The sequence below is a fragment of the Melozone crissalis genome, unplaced genomic scaffold (genome assembly GCF_028551555.1).
Source record: "Melozone crissalis strain CALT ecotype California unplaced genomic scaffold, PUWL_Pcris_2 ptg000019l_1, whole genome shotgun sequence".
NCBI classification, from domain to species: domain Eukaryota; kingdom Metazoa; phylum Chordata; class Aves; order Passeriformes; family Passerellidae; genus Melozone; species Melozone crissalis.
The window spans coordinates 10,952,792-10,972,456 of record NW_026535797.1 but is presented as its reverse complement, the minus strand read 5'-3'; the positions used below and the strand labels follow the sequence as shown (position 1 = coordinate 10,972,456).

At 41.1% G+C, this 19,665-nt stretch overlaps 1 protein-coding gene across 3 annotated transcripts in view; it reads right to left on the bottom strand.

Moving 5' to 3' along the window:
• Positions 1-19,665, bottom strand: part of LOC128937636 (VPS10 domain-containing receptor SorCS1) — a 256,431-nt gene that overhangs the window by 41,356 nt on the left and 195,410 nt on the right. For all 3 annotated transcript variants that reach the window (XM_054277425.1, XM_054277427.1, XM_054277426.1), the window contains exons 10-16: positions 15,879-16,025; positions 9,255-9,357; positions 8,716-8,792; positions 7,472-7,563; positions 6,369-6,476; positions 5,276-5,393; positions 3,430-3,560 (exon numbers count right to left, since the gene is read on the bottom strand). In XM_054277425.1, coding sequence (XP_054133400.1) covers positions 3,430-3,560; positions 5,276-5,393; positions 6,369-6,476; positions 7,472-7,563; positions 8,716-8,792; positions 9,255-9,357; positions 15,879-16,025 — 776 coding nt within the window. The remainder of the gene's footprint in view (positions 1-3,429; positions 3,561-5,275; positions 5,394-6,368; positions 6,477-7,471; positions 7,564-8,715; positions 8,793-9,254; positions 9,358-15,878; positions 16,026-19,665) is intronic.

The following is a 19,665-nucleotide window of genomic DNA, read 5'->3' as shown; positions in this document are numbered from 1 at the left end:
GTCCCATTCCCTGCACAGGGAGCCAGGAATGGCTCAGCCTGGGCCGAGTGATCCCCATTCCCGGCACAGAGCCAGGAATGGCCCAGCCTGGCCTGGCTGAGCCCCATTCCCTGCACAGGGAGCCAGGAATGGCTCAGCTTGGCCCGGGTGATCCCTATTCCCTGCACAGGGAGCCAGGGATAGCTGAGCCTGGCCCAGCCGAGCCTCATTCCCTGCACAGAGAGCCAGGAATGGCTCCGGCTGAGCCCCATTCCCTACACGGAGAATCAAGAATGGCTGAGCCTGGCCTGGCTGAGCCTCATTCCTGCACAGAGAACCAGGAATGGCTGAGCCTGGCCCAGGTGAGAGCCATTCCCTGCATGGAGAGCCCGGGATGGCTGAGCCTGGCCTGGCTGAACCTCATTCCCTGCACAGAGAACCAGGAATGGCCTGGGTGAGCCTCATTCCCTGCACAGGGAGCCAGGGATGGCCCAGCCTGGCCCGGCCCCTCCGGCTCCCAGCCCAGGATAAATAAAGGATAAATAAAAGCTCTCTGCTGGCAGAGGAGTCCCGGTTCCAAGGTTTGAGGAACCACATTCGCTTCTAATGTCACTCGGTTTGGCCGCTGCACAAAACAATAAACAAACGTGCCCTTTTCCCCGAGAAAGGAGCACCAATGGGCTGCATACAGATTTGAAATTAATCTGGAGTTCTGTGACATTACAAGAAAAAAAAAAACCATAAAAAAACTTTGTCTTTTATACCTGGTAATTTTTCCCCTGAACTGATAAAAAAGGACTTGCAGGATTAACAGCAATAACACTTTTTCTCACTTCACCTGACCAGAGATATACAATTTTTACTCCAATCTCTGACAAGCTGAGATAATAAAATTTTCTCCATATAAATTTAGTGTTTAAACAGCAATGACAGCACAATGACAGGGACTGTTATTTTCTTCCACTCTGTATACAAACATGGGTGTTCTGCAAACACTGACAATATAAAAAGCTGTCCAAATTATTTCAAGATTCAAAAATCAAGTGTGGGCAGCTGAGGAACTTCTCCCTTTCTGGGGGATACATGTCCCTTTTAATCTCCTTCAATTAAGAGCCCTGCCCAGCAAAAAAAAAAAAAAAAAAAAAAAAAAAAAAAAAAAAAAAAAAGGAAAAAATATAATTCAAAAGTACTGAAGTGTCATGAGTGAGGATGATGAATGATGAAAGTGCTTTTTTTCTTCCTGAAAAGGAAAGAACTCCACAGAGGGCACCCTTCCACAGTGAGAATTCATACCCTGACTTCCTCCAAACATCCCTCCAGCTTTTGCAGGGTGAATTGGCAGTACATCCCTCCAGCTTTTGCAGGGTGAATTGGCAGTACATCCCTCCAGCTTTTGCAGGGTGAATTGGCAGTGAAGCCTCGTGCAGAGTTCAACAAGGCAGGCACTGGAAGTTACAGTGGTGCACCAGCAGCTTTGCCTTTCTTAGCAGACAGAATTGCTTTTTTTCTCACCAGTTTCTTGTCTCCTTTTCTGTCCTGCTCTGTCATTTCTATGTAAAATTATTACCCTGATGACTGTTTTTGGTAAATGTTTCTGAACTGGATGCTTAAAGTAGTATTTCAATCTTTTTTCATCAGAGGCAGTAGGGAAGGAAGCTGAAATGGATGAAGTAGAAATCCAGGTCTGAGGACTGTAGGAATAACGTGAGTTCAGTGAAAACTGGAGGAGATCATGACAGTCTGGTCTAAACCAAAATTGATTCCATGAGAAGGAGAAATGTCCTTCTTGATCAGAAAGATCAATTCTGCCTCTTCCAACATATTTGAGGAGTCTTGCTCATGCATATGAACTGTGAGCGCCTGTTGTACATGCCCATCCATGCAAGTTTCTCTTAGAGATTCTCCCACAGCCCAGCAGAGCCTTTGGAGAAAGTTTCCTTCAGGTGAACATTAAAGAAATAAAAATTTCCACCAGCAAATGTAACTGTGGTACTTTTGTTCTGTACCTAGCAGCAAGGTTTTATAGTGGCAAGGCACAAAGTCAATTTTAATGAAATAAATACATTCATTCTCAGAGAGAAGTGCTGGAAGGAAAGCATATTTTTATCAGAAGTTTCAGGTATGTCTGTCCCTTACAAGTGCCAGGGATTTAAACACTAATGGACTGACTGTGAATCAATTGCATCAACTATTTTATAAGGCCATGAGGTTGGCTGAGCATTGTACTGCATGCCCTAAAAGAGGGTCAAAATCTTCAGGGAATTTCCTTGATTTTAATGATGGTTTGGGGTTTTTGGTTTGGCTGTTATCTTTTTTACATTACTAGAGAAATATTAAATGATTGAAAACCAGGAGCTTTGGACACCTAAATGATGAACTACACACAGACCTCCCTAGAAAAGAACTAAATGGAATATGAGGAAAAAAGGAACCATATTGACAGAATCTGTGCCAAAATATGCTCATAATTGTATTGTTTCTAGCAAGAGAATGGACCTTTTTTGACAAAATATAAAACCTCCTGTGATTCTGTGATTTTATACAGAAAAAACATTCTATGTCTATGTAGGAGTGAGAAGGGAAACACTATAAACTTCCATATAAAATATTGATGGGATGAATTCACATCAGGATTCACACGGCTTTAATTAGTAACATGACATAGATCTGGGTGGGTGAGGCACAAAGGGAGTTTATCAGCACTGCCAAGCAGCCAACATTTGTCTCATCCAAGATACTACGGAACTTGCAGACTTGGAGAAAAAAGGTAAGAAAGAGATTTCAATAATGTGGTTCCCTGCCTTTTTTGTGCAAATTGCTGTGAGTCAGCAGTAATACTGGAATGAAACCAGCAGCTGAAGATTTTATCACATCGTGCATAACTCACCAATGGACTCTATTTCCTATAGCAAACATCAGAGAAGAAAAGGCTTCAGAAGGAGATTAACTCAAATCATGAAGGCAATATCTGCTGGATACTGTCAAACATGATGGTCCAGATGCAACAAATGGCCCAGGAATTTATTTCCTAGATACCTGATTCTAGAAGCTGAAGGCATACTTTGCATATGCATATATTTACTTTTACTCATATATACATATGGGTTTATGTGTTAAGAATTTATTTTCTTTTTTACACAATGCTGTTATATGTCTTCAGCCTACTGTCAGCCACCCTTGTTCATTGCTAAGGTTATATGTGCTAAATTGACCTGTTACCTTACTGCACAGAGATGTGACCTGGAAAATGCTCAGCACTGATTTTGTGGGATCTTTATGAGATTACAGATCCCTATTCCACCTCTCCTTCTTTTACCACACCTGCACGATCAGGGAGCAGCCCATTTCAATACCTACACATTTATTAATTTCTGCTCTCTGTGAGTCTACAGCCTCTCTAGGGATCCCCATGGTGCTGTGTGAGAGCATCCAGTCCTGCCCAGTGCTCACCAGTCAAAGTCTGCCTCTGTGCACACGCAGGGCTCCGAGGTCATGGCCCCAGCATATTTCCCTTGCATGCATTTCTTCTCTGACTTGCGCTTCCTGTAGATCCTTTTTGCTCCCATGATGCAGGCTTCTCCCTGGAAACAAAGCCAGAAACATTTCTTGGATGCCCACCAGGCTATTTGTGTCACCTGGTGTTTCCAAGCCTGTGCTTGCTACTCGAGGGAAGAGGATGGGGAGCCAAATGCCATCTCAGTACACTGCAGTTAATTAAAGCTACTGGAGCTCTAACTGAAACTAAATCAACTTTTCCAACACACACTAAGAAATTATCTGAGATTACTTATATATCTTACTCAGCTCTGAATTTGTTCCAAAGCCCATAAACATTTGATACAGGCCCATTTCACAGCAACTGAAAACATGGTCTGATTCCTCTACAATCTGAGGCACACAGAAGGTTTATTTCTTTGGTCTGACCTCTGTGGGAATATTTTCATTCAGTAGAAACTTGTAATGTGTGTTTATGTAAATACTCCCCATGGATGAGTTTGGTTTTAGGGGGTTTGACTTGTTATGTAGATGCTAAAACTTCCCATCTTCAGCACCCTGCTTAATATTTCTATCTAGGGAACAAGGCTCAGCCTTGTAATCTCAGTGGAAAGGAATTCAAAAGGCAAGAGTACACAGAAGCCTTTCTGAAAATAGTTCTGCAAGCTCCAAAGCCAAAATTCTCAAAAAAATACTGCAAAATCCTTGGTATTTTTGCTTATGCAAGCACAAGAAAGCAAAGAACAAAATACAGCGGAGTCTCACTTATTACTTTTTATGCTGTTAAAATTGTTGTGGAAAATTTTTTCATAGCTTTGATTTGACGGCTTGAAACAGAAGGGCCAGAAACAGAATAGCAACTGGTCCAAAATGCTGTGCTTCCTTGAAATTCAATGCTGCACTGATTTTCAGCATCTAAAGATCTAAGTAATAACTGGTATTTTTAGTGTAGAGTTGTGCCTTGTGTGAGCAGCTAGTCTGAGTCAAGCTACTTTCATTTCATATTCATTAATAAATTCTTGCCCAGCAAGATATATACAGAAAGACAACCTTTGATGATATAAATGTGTGCTTTGCTCCATACTTCAGTGTAGGCTGTGGTGTTTATGTAACCACAGAATTTGGGCCATATTTTATTCTAACCTGATGAAACACAGGTCTGTTGTGTCTTGGCAGAGCTGGGAAGGTGCCTCAAGGCAGGTGCAGGCACTGTGCAGAGCAGCTCACCTTACTGGGCATGAATTCCATGGTTCAGAAAGTGATGCAGGATGCACAGGGCAGGGCATGGGGGCCAATGAACTGGGGATTAAAATGCCCAACTCCCACAGCAGAGAGAAACAGAACAGGAGTGAAACCAAGTGAGCAAGAAATGAGTCTAAGAGGGCCAGAAATGGGAGAAGCAAATGCAAAACAACTAGAATGGTGTTAAGACACTGGCTCTGAGGACACAGAGTGATGATGAAGGAGAGAAAGGAGGTTAAGGATGGGGAAATTGGATGGGATGTGTAAGAGTGAAGGAGTTCAGGCTTCAGTGGCAGCTCTTCTGCTGTTTTATTGTTCAAGTCTGCATAAGTCTGAGGTAATTGTCTGTGGGCAGGATGACACCCAAAATGCAGCTGTTCGTCCTTCAGGGATCACAGAATCTCAATGTGAGGCCAACACACCAGTGCAACAGAACAGACCCACCCAGTAAGGGATGAGCTGACACCAAACTGTTGGGAAAAGATATTGGATTGTGTTGATCTTGAACAGTAGGATCATTAGCTACTTCAGGTCACATCCCAGCATCCTCACTTCTCACCTGGCTATGGAGTTGCCAAGGCCTGTAGTCCTCTTCCTCACATCTCCGATCAAAGATGGATTTGTAGTCAACTTTCACCAGCTGCCACTCGGAGCGGTGGCTGAAGTGTCCAAACACCCTGCAGAATGCAGCAGGAGGAAAACACAGTAAAAGGAGTCTGGTAGTTACAGAGGTACAGTCACTACAATTTCCAACAGAGATCAATTGCTTTAAGAGTGAGAGTCCTACTCATTTTCACTGGACTGACAAGATGAAACTTAGCCTGCTAAATTCTGTAATCCTATTAGAAACTGCAAAATTGTATGGAGCTTTCATTCTGTTCACTAAGACCCTCCCATTTATGACAATCTCCAAAATGACTCAACTTGAAGAGTCAAGAGAAGACTTGATGAGGGGCTGGAGACAGTAATACCTTCAAGAGTTTTATCTGAGTTTTAAGCTTTGGGAATCCCTTGCATGCAAATTAAAATCAGAACCTGAAGGAACATTTTTCATACATCTTTATTAGCTCAGGTTAGTTTCCAAGCCACATATTCTGCTTATCACAGGTCAGTCAGAAATACTTCTTGTTTTTACAATCTGATTTCAGATAAAATATCACAGTTTCTGGCATACTGAGTCCAGATTTATGCATCATGCATAACTCAGCATACCACATTGAAACTAAACCTAACTTTTCATGAGTCAGCCTCAAGGCAACATTTTGTCATTCATTTTTATAAAAGAATGTCTTCACTTCTCTGTGTCTCATTTTAAAAAAAGACTGCAGAAGCAAAAACACAGTTATAAAAAACACCTCACAATTTTTCTTTCAAATATTAATCTGTTAACAGGAACTCTGCTTTATATGACATTCAATTTGAGGAGTCAGGTTTCATGCTGATAAGCTAAGTGATAATGTGTTTGCAGCTTGCAAGGAACCATGTTGCTAATCCCTCAGTCATATCACAGATAAACTGATGATTTAGCAACAGAAGACTGCAAACTCTTGGCGGCAGATTGTACTTGGTTTGGTCCCCAACCAGAAATGCCACTGTTCCAAAATACCTCGTGTGGTTCACCTGCACAGCATCATTGTGGCATGCTCACTTACGTCATGATGAGGGTTTCCTCTCCAGGCTCCCCTAAAACTCCATCTACAAACAGTGGGAGAGACGTGAAACTGTACTTGCTCCAAGATCTCCCTTCATCAAAACTTAACCTGGAGGAGAAAGCAGAATTAGTGTCTTCTTTCCTTACTCTCCTATTTTACTCAAAGGGATTCTCTAGTTCACTGCAGCTGCTATGGAGAAGCGGAAAACAGCTTCTCTTATTGGATTCTGATTTTTTTTGTCCTTTAAATGACTATTTTTTGGGGAAGCATCATAAATCAGAGCATTGATCAAGCTTGTCTGGCATCATACCACTAACCCATGGCCAATATTTAAGTGGTAGAAACTAGAATTTATGTTAAAGATTGATGCTCAAAGGGCAAAATGCAGTCTAGCATAAGATTTTTAAAAAAATAAACAAGAGATTTTGAACATCTGGTTTTTGAGTCCCCAGTATAAAACATTTTGAGGTTAGTTTTCTGGAGGATGAGTTTCTTCAGACCAGCAGTCCCCCCTGTGGGGAGTGTAAGTGAAAGCTTAGAACCACTCATCATTTTTTAAGACTTGGGTCTGGGTGCTTCAGATTCTGATATCACATTGACTATGGTGGAAATAAATTATTCAGAACAGCACAAAGGTATACTCTGCCTCCTCACTCAGGAGTGCTAACTGCACTTTTGCATTATCAGTTACATAACCCTGAATGTATTCAACAAAATTCTCGTGCATAAGTGCTGCCTGTCACACAGAAGGCAAGTTCATCAATAACTTTGAAAATTAGGACTACTTTGGTAACTTAATGAGAGACAAAAACATAAACAATACACACTCACACATATATGTAATAAATAAATAAATCCAAAAAGCCAAGATGTGCTAAATCAGGAGTGTTGTGGAATTACACTGATGATATCTCAGATCTTGCGAAGCCAAAATTATATAAACTGCCATTTTCAGGATTTCTTAGCTATATCTGACCTAATGTTTGCCAGTATCTTATAATTATAATTTCTAGAGCTTCAGAAGACTGGATGCATACTAAGTGCCTACTCCCTGGCATCTGGGAAGAGGGACAGCAGCCATTTAGCACAAATGGAGTCATTACCAGAGGTGTCTGATAGGTAGAGATGTGTGTTTCATGGCAACAAGTACTCCACCTTGATCCAGGTACAGAACACTGTGCTCTTCCTCAAAGATCTGAAAAAAAAGAAGTGTTTATTCAAACCTATTACCTTAAGTATCAAGATAATGTCACAGTTCTTTAAGTGTGATCATGACACAGGACAGTTATATGCCAAGAAAATTATAAAGTAGAGAAAATTATAGATATATTTCCTGGACTCAGGTTTTTTTTTTATTATTTTTTGGGTATTTTTTCCAGGTCCATGGAAAATCCATTCTTCCCTTGCTTGACAGAAAGTTAGAAATATGATCTTTTTGCAAGGATCAACAATTTCCCTCCTTTCGATGACAAATTTTTGTTTAAAGAAGAATTTCATGTGTTTGCACATGTCTGGCCCCATCTCAAATAATTGATTTAGGCAGAAAAATGAGGCTGGTCAAACACTGCAAAATAATTAGATTCTTGGATTATCAAATATTGGAAAATATTTCCTCTCCCTGTGTCTTTTTTATATTAACTTTCTGCAAACATCTGCTCTACAGTCTCTACAGCTGCATTTGTTAGTCTGAGAAAGTTACTCTTTCTCTCCATGACTTGATATCCCATTCAGAAAATAGGAGTAAACAGAATTTCCTGATCTGAAGATAAACACATTAGAGGAGGTGAGACTCCACTAAATATTAGGAACTGGATATAATTTCATCATCCAGTCTCTTTCCACAGGTAGGTAGCTTTGAACAAGGAAAACTGAATTTTGCCTTTTTCTGAATTTTGAATTTTCTGCAAAATAATCCATTTATATGGACAACAAACTTTGGACAACTCAGCTTAGGTGAAGTGAGTCTCAGCTGAAGTGAGAAAAAATAGAACAGTGAAACTGCTGATTTTTGGGTAAGTACAGTCATGGACAAAAAGAAAAATAGTTTGGTTGGCATGAGGGATTTACAACAGTAGAAGGTAACACTTTCTCTCCCCTTATTGTTCATAATTTATTCTGTTGTCTTTTCTATGGGGTTAAACTGAAGTCAAACTCTGAGTAGAATAATAAAAATAATTTTCTGTTATATGAAGTCTAACAGCATATTCAGTTTTTCTCTTTGAACATCTTGGTACCTTTGAGAAAAAGCTACCCCAAACCAAATGAAACATAAAGTAAGTGACAGATTGAATCTACTTTTATGATATTTCCTGATTTGTATTTAAACCAGTGATTCTGTGTCATTTACCTGCCTCCAAGTGTTCCCAGCATCAGAAGTAACAAACATGCTGATGTCATTGTCTGATAGCTCAGTGCCTATATTACCTGTAAGATGAGCACTGGTTAGTGAAGGAACCCTCTCAGAAACAGCACAATTAGCAAATCAGGGAAGTAAATGTATTTTTTTATTTTGCAGCTGTAGAACTTCTGGGTTTGGGAGGAAAATGAGAGGGAAGGGGGAAGAGGGAAGGTGTTTCAGTTTGAAAAAAATATATAAAAGACCCAATATATACAACTCTACACACCTCTACATGCAAAGGAAATGCCCTGATTTGATCTTATGCTCACAGGAGTAGAGGGCTAGACATGATCTCCTCTGTCTTGAAGGCCAGTTTCCATAAAAAGCATATGACAAGCTGAAGGCCCATAAGGATTTTCATTTGACAGCCTGCCTCCTTTCCCAATACTGGTGGTGTGACACCCCAGAGCCACCCAACACCCTCCACAAACTCCAGAATTTATCCACGTTTGCACATCCAACACAGGGAATTTTTAAGTGTTTCATACCTGAAGCTACAATGATACTGGGGGCAGTGTCTCGGCTGGCGATGTTTCCTGAGGTGTAGGGGTTGTCTGAGACCTTCAGGTGAAGATGAAGGGAGCAATAGGGCTATCGAGAAAGGGGAAATGAAAGTAAAAAGCAGAAACAACAATCTATGCTCCTGTTTCTACAGGCCTAGAAACATACAGAGTCTTTCTGTATTTCCTCCTAATCCCTTAGATGGGCACAGCCACTTTGCCATCATTTTCTGACACAACCCATTCCCAGTGGGAATCTGATGCACCAGGCTGAAACCCCCTTCCAAGGACCACATCTTTGAGGCTGTACCTGAAAGGAGAGGACCAGGCTTGCAGAGGCAGATGATGTAAGGACTACCTGAGGCTCCTGGCTCCTACCCTGTGAGAAGCAATCATGCAGACCGGTGCAGATATGAAATGACTCTGAGCAGCACTGCCCAAGCTTACCTCTGAAACAAGAAGCAATTTAACCCTACAGGTGTGGTGCTGAATCACCACTAATTAGCCAAGGGAAAAACCTTACCTCATTTCATACTTTACCATTTCTTAACTCTTTTTTATATATGACTGCTCTGAAATGCACTGCAATAAATACAAAAAAGTACCACAACTAGAAAGTGTTCATTTCAAGTTTAAAGCAAAGCTTCATTGCCCATCTGGATGTGACCTTTAAGTTTTCAATACAAATACATCCATGGAAACCTTACCTACTTGCTATTGATTTTGTGTGCTGGGCACTCAGGTAAGACTCAAGTGGTACAGAATAAATCAGCTGAGCTAGAAAGTAAGACAGATGGGCAGATTTTCAAGGCTGCCATTACAATTCCCTCCAAATCTGTAATGTGATATTTTCTGAAAATTTCTGAATGCTATTTTCTTCACTCGGGTTTTATTTCCAGAATTTTTTTTCTTTCAAACCTCATGAAGAGCCCTTCATGAAACAGGCTAAGGGAGGAGCAGGGGAAAAATACTGCCAAGAAAACCTGAAGCAAACTGACCCATTCCAAGTGGACATCACACAGGAGCAGAACTGGAGCAAAGCCCATGCTTCAGCTTGCCCAGCTGTGTAAGAGGGGCTGTGCAGAGGAATCTTCATGCTCAAAGGAGGCAGGTTTTCCTGAATAACACCAGCTGCCTAAAGGCTAGAGCTGTGACCCCAAGAGCCCTGCAGACCTCCTCTATAGGAGACCTAGTCCCAAAGGTCACTGGAGGAGGGCCACTTATCCATCCCATCTCAAAGCAGGTGAATGTGACTGAAATGGCAATTCTCCTGTGGAGAAAGGCAGGGCTCTTCTGGCAAAGGCAAACGAGGGTGCTGAGGAGAGATGGGAGCTCTCACTTACGTGAGACAGGAAAGGGGGACGTGGGTGTGCAGCAGGGAGCACAAGCTGCCAAGTGGAATGTACTGAGCAGCCTAACTCCAAGTGACAGCCTTGCGAGGGCAGCCGCGGGAGCAGCCCGGGGCGCCGGGAGGGAGTGGAAAACAAATTGAGCTGACACGAATGCAGGAAGTGGAAAAGCACTGCAAGAGCACGGACTCTTTCCTTTTACATTTGGGTAGGTTGTGAGAAGACTAAATAGAAAACATATTTTTAAAACTAACATACTCCAAGCCCACTTCAGCATTTTGAAGACAGAACCTAATGGCAACTCAGCCAATTCCCAACTCAGATGAGACCTTAAGATTCAATCTTTGTGCTACCAGAGGCTTCCTTTCAAATTTATCTCATTTCACAGATATAGCATATAGAAATGAAATATATCTCTCCAATATTAAAAGCCATGCCATCTGTCTAAGCAGACAGATGATCTTTTTAGTGGCATGACTTCTTACTGGTTGGAGTGCAGTAATGCTTAGAGTCTCTAGTGCCAACTGGCTATGGTGTGAAAGCCAACCTTTCCACTCTTAGCCAAACACCTGAAGTTACTGCCCATGGGCACCCCACATCCTGACTGTGTTAGCATTCTCTTCCTCATTCCCCTGAACACCTTCTCAATCTCTGTCCTTATACAGTTCATCAACAGATATTTTTCCAATTGTTTTGTGTTCTGTTGGTCCTTCTGTTCTCCTCCTCCAGCTCCCACAGCTTAATTCACATACAGACATCTCACTGGTTTTCAGAATTTTCATCAATTTTCTCTGTCCTTTTTGTCATTACCAACAGGCTACTAAAATCATTATTATCACCAGAATCACAGGTTTGCGTTTCCTTGTCTTGCCTTGTTTCCATCTGTGCTAACTCTTGCACAGCCACCAAGGGAAAGGCAACCACATCATGGAGCATTTAAACTCTAGATAGAAGATAAAGCACAGGTGATAAAGCCCCTTTCTCTGCCCACTGCCACAGTTTTTACAATTATGCTGGAGTTCATTACTTGCTTCCTAATATTTTCAAGCCAACACTCTTATGGGCCCCCCCTCAAGAAACTCATGAGTTCTTAGTAAAATTTCTCATAAACATCCACAAATCCACTTTTGGCTGTTCTGCACAGCCCACCTGAACTATCTCCAATGGCAGGACACAATACAAACCAAATATATTAGTGCCTGTCCCTCATCAGAAGTGAGAGAAAATATTATATATAACACAAAGATGATGCTGGTCACCATTCACAAACCTAGGGGTAGTCACAGTATTTGCTCACCTGCGATAGCAAGGAACAATGAAAAGAGATAAACACTTTCAAGAGACATATTCAAAACACCTCACTTAGATGCTTAAAATACCCTGTACCAGATGGCATAAAGGTCCCCCTTTATGAGAAGAGGGTCTTTATCCTGAAATCCTTTTAAATTCCTATGGAAAAGACAAAAAAAATGTGGGAGGAAATAAACAGATGTCTGGGGAAGCAAGGCACAGAGAAAATATATGACTTGCCCAAGGTCACATAGGAAATTTGAGATAGACCCAAAAATTGAATCAAGATTCTCCTGAGATTCAGCCCTGTGTTTGAACCACAAGTCCATCCCTGAAAGCTAATTGAATAACTCTCCCAGGCTCATCTCTTGCCAGACACAACCACTCCTCAGTTAACCACTTCACAACACATGGTAAGTACTGAACTAAACCAGCATCTTTGGAATAAAATACCTTAGCAGCTATTTAATGAAGATTAAGTATATTCATCTTAGAATACAAGTGGTATACACAAGAAAAACAAAACCCTGGGATTAGATGGAATTTCATTGCTTTCCTCCTTCCTCATTATTTAGAGTTGTCTCACAAAAAATGTGAAGAAATGAGTCCTTTTGAAAAACCACCTGGAGTGTACTGTCATTAGAGGCATGGTTTTGTCTGGCTCGCCCTGTGCTTCAACCAGATTCCTTCCTAACCTCCTTAGCCAACAACTTAGCTGCTATGTACTTACTTCTGTTTTAATTCTCACTTGGTTTAGGTTTAAAGACCCAATGCACAGAGCACACAGCACTGCACTCACAGGCTGGGGACTGTGCTGCCACTCTGGGAAATGGCAGATCCCATTTTGCCAATGAGCTGGAACATACATCATTGTGAGTCCTGAGCTACTGCTGGAGACAATTATGCTGAAAGCAGCAGTGGGAAAGCATTAGTATCTGCTGTGCAGCAAGGATGGGAGCTACACCACATGTACAATGGACTATGAAGAATTCACTTATCTGCGCCATAAGGAAAAGCAGGATCATGTCAGGAACAGTTATGTCTAGAAGGAAAAGGAGCAATTGACATAAGGAGGTAAAACTAGTGATGCAGGGGTGGCTGAAGAGGTGAGTGGAGTTTGTGAAGTGTTTTAAATGCTAAGCTATGTCACATTGACAAGGAACAGAATTGCCTCAGAGCAGAGGAAAATTCCTTTTCTCTGCATTTTTCCTCAGCAGAAAACCCTTATGGATCCCTGAGTTATTTCCAGGAAAGTAAACTTAGAGTGCTTCTGCTTCAAAAACTTTCCTACCACTCCCAACTTCTATGGTTTATTCTCTATAACTTCTAGAATTCTTTCATTCCACATTCTGCCTTCATCTTCCCCACCATTAGGCGTGAACCTCAGATGGGATTTTTAAATAGCTTGTCTCTCTTGCAGAATTGCTATTTCACTTTGTGGTTTGCTATATTTTGTGTACTTGTATCAATCCCTTTCCATGGCAGGAAGACTGTCTGTTCCTGTAAAACCTAATGAGTAAGTTTAGTTCAGATTTCAGCTATTTGCTTTCTTTCAAATCTGCAAGTTGACCACCTGAGATTCTGCATGCTCAGCTGAGGTTTCCTGCCCCTCTGCCATTCCAAAAGCTGGTGAAAACCTAAGCATGGAGGAGTGAACGAAAGAGGCCTCTTGCCTGTTTTACCCAATGTTGGAGAAGAGGAAAAATCAACATGGCTAAATATTCTTCTGGCCTTATCACAGGGCAGGGCTGATAAAATACTTCCCATTCTCCTGGAAGGACAAAGACTGAGATACAAGGTTAAAGTCCATTGAGGATTTGTCCCTCAGCACCCTGAAATCACAGAACAATTCCTGCACTCCAGCTCAAGTCACAGAGCACTTAAGAAACGTAAACAGCATGACAAACATCTACTGAGCTTGCCCAGGTGGAAGTAATTCTCAGAGCAAGTACATGGTTGCATAGAGTGCAAAATAAAAACAAACTAATGTTTAAATAGTGGTTTATGTACAGTGGAGCTCCGATGATGGAAATGCAATCCCCAGAGAACCATGAGCTTCTCTAGGTCAGTTCTCACTGTGTCCCTACAAGTGCCCACACTTTCTGCTCCTCCTCCTGACCCTTTGCCTGGCTTGTTCAAATTTATCACCCCCAAGGGAACCCAGCTTGTTCAGGCATATCTGGTCTAATTTTAAATGAAGTTTATTGTATCTTCTGGTGCCCATGGATACAGTAGCAGATACAGTATGGAAAGTAAGGCTTAAAGGGACCATAACTCTCTCTCCCTTCATAAAAACTGTCCATTTCTATTTCACACACAGATATTTAACCCCTTCCATTATATAATGGGCAACTACAGTGGCAGGTATAGCCTTGTATATAAAATACCCAATTCCTGCACTTATAGGCTCACTTATAACCAGAGTGGCAAGTCAGGCTTTGCATGATCCCTGCACAAAAATACCAGGAAAGCAGTTTCAGAACTCTAACTTCAAATTTATGGGAAAAAAAATAAAGTCTACTTTTATTATTTTACTTGCTGATGTGTTTTTTTTTTTTTTTTGTTCTTCTGCCTTGCCAGTCCCCTAGGATATTATACTATCATATCATATAATAAAAATCTTGAGTTTCTGATTAAATTGGTTATAATTTGAGGTCAAAATGTCAGCGTTTTTTTACTGAATATGTTCACTTCAGTTAAAACTAGATTACACTATCTGTTTGAAACACAAAGGCTTCTTTACATAGTCCCTTCCAAACAACTGAATTGCTTTATGCCTTCAAAGGTTTTGCATGCCATCTTTTTTAGTTTTCACCACATAGAAGTATCTAATAAAAAATTCACTTAGTTACAAATTTTAAAAATTTGAAAGAAGGAAACAACCCCAAAATAATTTAGTCATGCTCTGAAATAACTCTTCTGTCTTACCCCCAGTCTCTCCTATCCATTTTGTCCAAACTGGAGAGGAAATGAAGGACTTTCATTTTGGCTCAATCAAAAAATCAATTATTTGAGCAGCTTCAAATATTTATTCTTTGCTCTTTCAATAGTGCATGACATTCAGTTAAGAGATTAGTGTAGCATTCAGCTACAAAATATAATGCTGATTCAGATTCTAATGCCTCAAAATGAGAAAATAATTTTTTTTAAGATGCAAAACAACATGCAAGTACAGGACAGGAGCAGTAAGAGCAATCTAAATAGTGTCCCTGATTCTGCCTGGAACCATATTAGAATTAGTATAATATGAAAACTATTGAGAATCCCAAATACAGGGGTTCTGAGTATTACCCCACTACTGTGAATAGATTGCATCAGCTGAAAAATATGTCAAGATCAGTTTAGGCTCTCTAACTTCATAGAGGTCTCCAATTCTATTCACATTACTTATATTTCACTCTCCCTCTTGGAAGCTGTTTGCAAATAATGATGATTAAAGACGTAGCTATGTGTGGATCTATATCAGTAAGTTCAGAGATGGATACAATTTACACCAACACAAAGCTGCACATATATTTGGAAGAATGTGTCGATTCTCACTTATGAGCTCAAAGAGAAAATGATGAATGTTAATAAATATTAATGCCAAGAGAGCAGCCTGAAAGCAATCCCAGCTCTCTTTTCCTTTCAGCCTGTTTCCAATTACTGTGCTCAGAGTTCTGAGCTACAGCAGCTCTCGCCTCCCATCTAGTGTCGAGAGAACTGACTGCCAGACACAGCATCCAGCTTCCCCTGCTCTTCCAGGAACACAGCACTTCTGCAGAAGGCAGCTGATCCACTATTTATTCCAGAAATTAAATTAAATTAACGTAAATTACAATGTACAAACCCCTGGCAGCCCAAACCTGAAGCACTGCACTCCATGAGACATTGCATGGAGAGGGGAGCTGCCCTCTTTTTGTTATGTTACCTGGTAGAAAAAAGATTGTTCTGGGGTATTATCATCCCCCAAATTCCCCCCTCAGGTACTTACTAGGAGACAGTGAATGGGATTTCCCCTCAGATCCGTGTGCGGAGCCTGCAACAAACTCCAGTCTCTCCCTTTATTGTAGGTGATGAAAGTTTTCACTTGGTTGTCAATCTTCTTGTTAGCCAAGAACATTCCCTTTATCCCTGCTACCTAGGAAAAATTGACATGGCTGAAAAATAGATCAAGTCCATGCAGGTTCTGTGCATGTCCTTTTTTCTCTGTCAAACCCACCAGGGCTCTGATGGCTCTGTCAGTGTGGTCAGTGTCAGGGCCAGAATTGCCAATGCACATCAAAGGCAAGCTGGAGTGCTGAGGAAGAGACAGAGCCATCATAGGTGCAAAGATGACAAATGGGAAAGAAATATTGTATTTCAGAATCATCATGGGAACATGGCAAGATGTCAGTAGCATTATCTGTAAAGTGACAACCTCTCAACTGTGTAGGCATCCTTCCCCCTGAAAGATGAAACATGCACAGGCAATTATTTTTCTCTTGCACAGCAGCAGCAGGAAACAGCAGCAATTTTGGGCTTGTGAAGAAAACAGCAACACACGCACATAAACTTGCATTTCAGTGTTTCTATTCTCATCCAGACTTCTTCAGACATTTCATCTAAGGATCTCAATGTGTTTCGAAACAATAATTATCAGTGTTTCAATGGGATAACTTGGGGCACAGAGGTATTTTTGTTACAGTTTTGTATTTTGAGGAAACCAAAGCACTGGTGACTCAAGCAAGGCCACACAGAATGCCAGTTACAGAGCTGGCAATGAGGTCTTCATCCTTTCATTTTTTCCTGGTGTTTTACCCAACAGTTTAAATCCACAGACCTGCAGGAGGATTTTGCAAAGACATGACACTAACAGTTCCACACTGGAACCAAGCCTAAAAGTATCTTAGTGAGGAGAAAAAAAGAGTCAACCTCAAACCACAACTCACACTGCAGAATGTTCCCATCTTCTCAGCACACTGAAAATCAATAGCCCAATAGCTGCTGCAGCTTGAGAATGAATTTGTTATGCTGTCATTCTGCAATCTGAGTGCTGCAATAAAAAGGGAAGTGATATCAGGAGAAGGAGGGGGTAAATGAGAAACTTTTGGTTTCCAGCAAGTCAGTTCAGTCATCCACCTCACCTCTGCTTATGATGTGGAATTAGCAGACAGAATCATTCATCAAGAGTTTTTATTCACAGAGATTAAATGACATGGCATGGCAAACAGTTACACAGCAAATTTAGAGCTTTTTACAGCTCAACCCATTTAATTATGTAGCTGGATTTGGATGCTACAGCTACCAGTGAACAGGACCTTATTGCACTTTAAATCACATGCTGTGAAACTACTTATGTACAGTGCTTTGGTACAGCACAGTGATGTACTAAGTCATTCAAATAGCACCATCCTGAATTTCACTTGAAGTTCATAAAGACTTTGACACAGCTTGCTATAAAGGGCAATAGTATTTAAATTAAATAGTTAACTAATTCATTGTTGACATAAGCAGAAAAAAAGATAACCTTTTCAATTTCCCAGCTAGATTGTTAGACCCTATCCAACTAAGTATTCAGGATTTCTTTGTTTTAGTAGAAAGGCACCCTGAAAAGGGTACTCCTGTCTCACAGTGACAGTGCATGAATAGACAGGGATGGAAAAATAATATATTTCTGCCTTTACTACCAGAGGCTACAGCCTATAGTTGCAGTTGTACTTTGCTTTGTGCTGTCCCAAAATTGTTCTATTATATAGTCCCTATGAAACGCTGGCCATAAATGATTAAAGAGCACTTTATATATCGAGCAATAAAAGTGCTCTGAAATCCTGATTTTTTTTTTCTTTTTATGATTCTAGTCATGGGCTGGGATTCAGAATCCTTTCCTGAGAAAGCAAAGTTATTCTGTCAGTCTTGGACAGCTTTATCTTAAAAAAAAGACTGCACACACATGCTTGTGTACTCTCAGAAGGAAGAGACAGACCAATTGCACATGCACAACCCTGACACACACAGGGAGCTGCTCAGCCTTGCTGCTCACAGAGTGATTGCAGAGAAAGGCCCAGGCAAGCAAGTGCATGACTACCAGTGGTCAGAGAGGAAAGCACTCCATCAGCTCCCCCACAGGAATTGTAGAATCCTCACCACCCTGAATGCATTTTGTGCAGATACTAATGCTGCTCCACAGCTTCAGAAAGATCCATACAAGACACTTGAGCACACAACTCTTAAGACATTTTTCACTCCCCATTACCACCTTCATACATTGAACATACTTCTCAGCCAACATGCATACTTCTAGGAAAAAGTAATTTCCAGAGTGACAGGGACATATACCATAGCTATAGACACACCTTCTCACAGTCTGTTATCATCTCAGTCATGGATTGTCACAGGTGGGATTGTCTTGCTGTGGACCATTCCAACACAGCCTGGGCAGACACAGGAACTAGAAAGGGCACTCAGACTGTGGTCAGTGATTTAGCTCTTCCCTCACTTTAGGAGGTGGTCACTAGGACAGCCTCCTTGTGAACTCAAGCAGACACCATGAAGGATTTTTTATTTATTTGTACCCAGTCCAATTCCCTGCTTCACAGCATTGAGCAGATTTATTCTTGATTTAGAATCAGCTTGGGAATTACACACACAAACGTGTTCACTGCAACCAGAAGAACTTACTTCTAACACCTGACAAACATGCACATTAAACAGGCCTTTCTCTGGCATCTTCTCTAATGTTGATGCTTTTTTAAATATACTGCTGCCACCAGAGAAGGACTCATTTGGCAATCTCTCCACTTACTTTTAATTTATCTGTGGATTTTTCTCCTCCTCTTGCCTTCCTCTCCATTTTCCCCTAGATCACTATAACAATCTGACTCAGAGAACCATGCTGGCTGGCTCTGTTCTCTTCCAGCAAGAACATCAAACTGAAAGGAAGGTTTGTGCCAGGTTCTGTGTCAGCCAATATTCCTTCTATCTAGATACTCAGCAGATATGATGCTCTAAGTCTGATCCCATCAATTTCAATCCAGGTTGCTGTGTGGTGTCAGATGAATAAAACAAAACAAAAGATTTTCTTTACCCCCTGGGATGTAGGACACCTTTATATAATGCAGTAAAGCTGCTTCCCCAGCTGACATTAATAAGAGGTAACAGTTTTTCCATGGGCTGCCAGCACTGCAGAGAGATTAATGGTAAAAAATGTCCAAATGACTGAAATGGCAGTGCCCATACTCCTCCAGTCCATCTGCACTGATGTATAACTCTTGAGATCTCTGGACAATTCAAGGTGGTTTCCAAGTAGAGGGCAGCTGAAGGAAGACTACAGAGCAGAGCTAATATTGAGACAGTGATGGGGAAGTACAGGAAGCATCTTCATCCTCAAAGGCACTCAGATCTACTTTATGACCTTTATTCTAAATGGTCAGAAAAATACCCTGAAGGAGACCTGAAAACAGAACCTGACCCTCAGAACACCAGCTGAGGATTGAATTTCTCCTCAGCTGAGTGCTTGTTCCAGAGGGAAAACAGGCAGGAGAGCAATGGACAAGGGCACATTAGAAGTCCTATTGTTGGGATCAATTGTCATAGAAGCCAATGCAAATTGGCATTTGTACCATGAGCTTAAGCAGAGCACACTTGTTCAGAAAAAGGCTCAGGGTAAAGAGGGCATCAAAATGAGGTATGAGAGTTTCCATGCACATGGGATAGCCCAAGAGGGCATATCTATAACCACTTAAGTTCCCAGAATAGTCCAAGCTGAGAAAGGTGACAAGGACAGCTGAAAATGGCAGTCT